At 42.4% G+C, this 6,000-nt stretch overlaps 1 protein-coding gene across 1 annotated transcript in view; it reads left to right on the forward strand.

The window, feature by feature from the left end:
- The window catches only part of ANK1 (ankyrin 1), a 114,324-nt gene that overhangs the window by 92,626 nt on the left and 15,698 nt on the right, over positions 1-6,000 (forward strand). Inside the window, 3 exon segments of the mRNA XM_072399807.1 lie at positions 1,370-1,678; positions 1,767-1,839; positions 2,449-2,617. Of these exon segments, the coding sequence (XP_072255908.1) occupies positions 1,370-1,678; positions 1,767-1,839; positions 2,449-2,617 (551 nt within the window).

The following is a 6,000-nucleotide window of genomic DNA, read 5'->3' on the forward strand; positions in this document are numbered from 1 at the left end:
TCCTATGCCTCTTTCTCTATTTGTAGCCTTCTGAGATAAATTTCAATGGTAACCTTTTTGCACAGGCTAACAATAATATTAACCATATTCTTCTATGAAAATCCAATCACTCAAGTCCATGCCTTGGAGTAGCAAGGCATGGACTGGAACTCCCTCTTCATTGAAATAGCACTGCTACTAAAATTCCGGGCATTATTTGTGTCTATAAAACAGTCCAATGCGGGGCCACGCATAGGCAGAGAGCCAGCTGGTCTATAGACACGAGTGATACCGGGATTGTAGTAGCGGCGCTATTTCAGTGCAGCAGCGGGCCAGTTGCAGTTCATATTAAGGATTCCTTTGAAAAAAAAAAAAGAACGTTGGGGGCCAGATTTGGCCCTCGGGCCAGAATTTGACACCCCTGCCCTAGGGGCTTCATGTACTGCCTATTGGTACTATTACATCTTTGTGTTGGAAGTCAAGCCAACATAGTTAAGTATGAAAGCCCTGTTATGTTTTTTTTAAGACACCACATAGAAGTCTAAGACAGGTGTCCAATTTCCGTTTGTCCAAGGAAAATCTCTTTAAGGTGCCATAAAACCAAAATCAAAATAAAGGACCATGTTATTAGTATTTATTGGAGACACAATTTTAATCATTCAGAACTCACCGCCAGGTGTATTTGGCATGTAATTCTGACCTGCATTTGGCCTACTTCAAATGAGTTTATGTCATTTCACAGACTGGGAATGCAAAACCTACTTGGAGCCCAAGAATTCCTGTTAAAACGGGCCTTTCAGAGCAGGGAAATGATTCAAACCTCATTAAAAATGGCTGCTGAAACAATGGCCTTATGTATAGAGACTGAATGTCATTAAGGATCTATGGCAGGTAGATAAATTAGCCTAGTGTTGTAAAGAAACACATTTCTTTGGGACTCTTTTTACTTTTTTCTATAGATAACTTTGGCAACATTGGCCAATTTTTACCGGCCAGTCTGGTAAAATATCAACCAGGTGACAACACAAGTTTTTATGCATGAAGTCCAACATACATAATAGCTTGTTATTAATTGTATCGGTTCTGTATAATCCTGAGACGTCATACCTTGTATTTTTGACTTCTTCAGAATTCTGCAAACATGACACCTCCACTTGCCTTAATGACATCAAAGAACATTAATGCATTGTGCATTATAAGGAGGAATTAAAGTAGACAAGGGATGTACTAGAATTTCACTGTTTTAGTATTAGGAATATTTACCATAGACTATGGGTTTTTTTGGGTTCACTGAGAAGCGGAAGCTTGGCAGATGTGGATTATGATTGCATCTACTGCTTTTTGGAATGAATGGCTGTGACACCCCCTTCCCCACCCTCCCCTCCCACAGGTCAGCCCATGGCGCAAGATGAGCTTCTTTCCCCGGCCTCTCTCAACTACTCCCTACCCTCCCCATTGCGCATGGATCAATACTGGAGTGAAGCGTCCATTTTGGATGGAGTCCCAATGGCGACCGCAGAGCCCGATGGGGTGTTGGACCTACCCGACCTTCCTCTTTGGGCCTCAGGCCTGTCCCCTTCCCTTGTGGCCCCTGAGGACTCATCCCTGGATTGCAGCAAGGCTGAGGATGAGTGGGATGCCCCGCCGCGTCCATCTTCGGGCTCCCCTGATCTGGATGAGGAGGAGACTGAAGCTGGAGGTCAGAGGTTAAAGATGACGGTGTGAAAAAGTGAGAGAGATTCAGAGTATGGGCAATCATCTCTAAATACCTTGTTCATGTATTGCAGGACCGGAACGGGTCCAGGCCCGGATAACAGAGACACCTACAACATGCAGAGTGACAGGAAGTAGTGTAGAGAGGTAAGTCTTGCCTCAAAGCCATAAAATGATAACCAGGGGCGTACTAGTACTTTACCAGACCAGGACCAATGGTTCTGTCAGCTCTGTAAAGGGGTTAGAGAGAAGGAAAAATAAAACGGTCTTTTTTAGTCGCCAAAAAAATCTTTATTTTTTATTCTCGCCTGGACTGGAGCAATAAAAATGGAATCAGATTGGCAACTGTGTGCCTCTATTTTCAGCCTTATCATATAATTAGGGGTATCCGGCATTTCTGTGGTGTGTTAACCATTCTTTTAGATCTACAAATGACTACTCAAAATTATAAAGGAGATTGACTTTGTCAATGATTGGAGGATTCAGGGGCCAATGGAAAGCTTTACATACAAGTTCTACCATCAGTACCCTAAATTGTCTTTGTTGGCTATATCCATTCATATATATAGGAATTCTGGTGGAACATCTTCACATCTAAATGTTATGGCTGTAGCAGATGGATTCCCTACTAGGTGGTGGGCCCTTCTGAAACAGATTACATACTAGGGGCCTGACTAGGGGAATGCTCAACAATGCCATCTTGTGTGTTCCTATTATGACAGGTTCCATTGAAATACATGTGTTTCTGATCTGTAGAATCCTGGACTGGACTTCCGATGCTCCTGCACCTTCTTCTCCACGGCGATCTCCACACCAGGACAATGGTGCCCCAGTGGCATATGAGGAGCTGCACCCATCCCTAAAAAGCAGCACGATGATCCGGGTAGAACATAGCACTGTGTACAGTTCCAGGCGGCAGGTAGGGGTAAGTGTCTCTTCTAATATACCCATACACGGCTCCAGATAATGCACCGCATGATCAGTTTCAGTGTGTAGTCAAAAAAAATCAACAGATCACCTTCAAATATCAAATACCTCCTATGGCTATTAATGTCCACTGAACCCACAGGTGAGCTAGCACCTTGCATCATTGCCAATTGTTTTCCCAGAGGTGAGCTATCACCAAGCATCAATGCCTATAGAGAACTGTTCTCCAAAGGGGAGTGAGCACTATGCATCAATGCCTATAGAGAACTGTTCTGGCAGAGGTGAGCTATCACCATGCATCAATGCCTATAGAGAACTGTTCTGGCAAAGGTGAGCTATCACCATGCATCAATGCCTATAGAGAACTGTTCTGGCAAAGGTGAGTTATCACCATGCATCAATGCCTATTGAGAACTGTTCTGGCAAAGGTGAGCTAGCACCATGCATTAGAGCCTATGGAGAATTGTTCTCGCAGAGTTGACCTATCACCATGCATCAATGCCTATGGAGAATTGTTCTCACAGAGTTGAGCTAGCACTATGCATCAATGCCTATAGAGAACTATTCTGGCAAAGGTGAGTTATCACCATGCATCAATGCCTATGGAGAACTGTTCTGGCAAAGGTGAGCTAGCACCATGCATTAATGCCTATGGAGAATTGTTCTCGCAGAGTTGAGCTAGCACCATGCATCAATGCCTATAGAGAACTGTTCTGGCAAAGGAGAGCCATCATCATGCATCAATGCATATAGAGAACTGTTCTGGCAAAGGTGAGCTAGCACCATGCATCAATGCCTATAGAGAACTGTTCTGGCAAAGGTGAGCAAGCACCATGCATCAATGCCTATAGAGAACTGTTCTGGCAAAGGTGAGCTAGCACCATGCATCAATGCCAATAGAGAATTATTCTGGCAGAGGTGAGTTGGCACTATGCAATAATGCCAATGGATAATTGTTCTGGCAGAGGTGAGCTAGCACTATGCATCAATGCCTATGGAGAATTGTTCTCCAAAGGTGAGCTAGCAGAATACATCAATGTCTATGGATAGTTTTTTTTTCATGAGGTGAGCTAGCACCACATGTGCCTATGAAGATTTGTTCTCATGGTCTCATGAGGTGAGCTGGCACCATGCATCAATGCCTTCACTGAGTTTTTCTCACAAGGGGGAACTAGCACCATGCATTAATGCCTACAAAGAGTTCTTCACACAGAGGTGAGCTAGCATCAAATATCAATGTCTACCAAGAGTTGTATAACAATCTCTTGCAGAGATTAGCTGGAACCATGCAATAATGTCTACAAGGAGTTGTTCCCACAGAGGTAGGTCATCATCACTCATCAACCCCATGATGAATTGTTCTCACAGGGGTTAGCTAGCACCATGCATCAATGGAGGGTTGTTCTTACAAAGAACAACTATGGGGAGTTGTTCTTGTCGGGGTGAGTTTAGCACCAGACATATATGCCTATGGAAGGTTGTTCTCTCAGAGATAAGCTAGCAACCATGCATCAATTTCTACAGAGTTCAAATAATATCCACAGATTTGTAAGAATGCATGTGGGTGAAAAATAATTTCCTGAGGGTCTGATTTATTCCTGCAAGAAAAGTCCTTGTGTATGAGACCCTTAAGATGGTGTAAGTGTCAGACTCCCAGTGACTTTCAGTGCAGCTCTGAGGTTACTCTTCCCCTTTCCACCACCTTTTTACTTACAGCCTGACGTCCAATTTTAAAAGGGTATTAAGTGTTCCTCCGCCTTCCCTCCAGCTCCAATTTCAACCCCTCCTAATCAAACAGCTGATTCAGACACACAGGCTGAAATCTTCCCAGGAGCTAACATACGGGGCTTCCCCTGGCCCCCGCACCTCAACGTCTGCTGATTTTAAGGGTTGACATTTGGAATCCATTCGAATGAACTGCTGATCAGTAGGATTTATGTTATCGGGATTTTTATATTGGGATCAATAGATACTTAGGGGAAGGAGGGGGTCGTGTTATTATTACCCTTTGCTTACAGTAGCAAATCATTGGTGTCCAGTTGCACCCCTATTATTCTCTGCTGGTATTTCATTTATTATATGCTCATAGTACAGTCAAAGAAGGGGGAAGAATATGAGAGGGATAGACTGGGCAGAGACACCAACATCACAATTGTTTAGTTAGGAGAACTGGGAATTCAACATCATTTAAGTTCTCATTTTTGGAGAAAGAAGGGGCCATCCCCAGAAGGTGAGAAGATTGTAAAGAATGTGGGGTTTTCTGACACAGTTAGGGGTCTGCGTAGTCCTGATTGGATTTTTTGTGGTGAGCTGTCAGAATGTGGTGCACATTGTACGAGGAGCAGCAAAGTTTGTCCTAAGGAGACTGCACACTGAACTGGACCGGGAACTAGGGGAAGGAGGGGTAGAGGACGATGAAGAGACACTGACCACCAAGGTGGTGCGCCGGAGAGTGATCGTTAAGGTAAAAGGGCTGAATTCAATTTGTCTTATATCACTTTGCTTTCTTTGATCCGCATTGTCCAATATTTTATTTTATACATTTTGACAATAGGACTTTTCTCCTTTGTATACCAGTGTACAGAATACTGTGTTCTGCATAAAGATCTTACTTATCCAATGGGAGTTTTTTTCTCTGTATATCAATTTATAAAACATATACCAGTATTTTTTTTTATTCCATTAAATGAAGGACATTTATATTAAATGTTCTTTATGTATTTGTAAGATAACTGTTATTTCAAGCAACCGCTATGTTGGCTAGCTTTCACTAGTCCATGTGTAGTCCAAATGAGTAGTCTGGCAACTAAAGGAAGCTCTCAGTGGTTCAGTTAATTATTCTGTTTGTCTGATAACAAATGTTAGGACAAGATATAAGCCACTTAGATAGAGAATTGTTTTTAATACCTTACCCAACTTGCTCAAAGTGCAACTAAGATGCAGATTTATGATTGATGCTCCTGTGTTCATATATAAATCCAAAAATATCCAAAGGAAACTAGATTTTTGAAAACATACCGGTAAATACATATTGATACAATAATATACACCAAGCAGATTGCTTTTGCAATTTTTTTTTCAAATCATGAAAAATGATTCCCTTTAAGACCAATGTCATAGAACATTGAATCCAGTGGATGTAGTTTAGGAAGGTACTGTGCAGAATTAGGGACATTCATGGGCTTCTAAGGTAGCATTGAGCTATGCAAGGAGCAGTTGTGTACAGAGCCCATAGCTTTGAGCAGTTATCCTAAGCTTAACATGGGCAGAGTATTGATACTCTTTCCATACAATATCATAACTCCTGGTTGCCCTGGGTCATTACCATTGGTGTCTGGCAGCTGATTGTCCAAGGTTTGTTTCCCAACAAGTACTTTAACT

This window comes from Pyxicephalus adspersus, chromosome 2 (assembly GCF_032062135.1).
Source record: "Pyxicephalus adspersus chromosome 2, UCB_Pads_2.0, whole genome shotgun sequence".
In the NCBI taxonomy this organism is placed as follows: domain Eukaryota; kingdom Metazoa; phylum Chordata; class Amphibia; order Anura; family Pyxicephalidae; genus Pyxicephalus; species Pyxicephalus adspersus.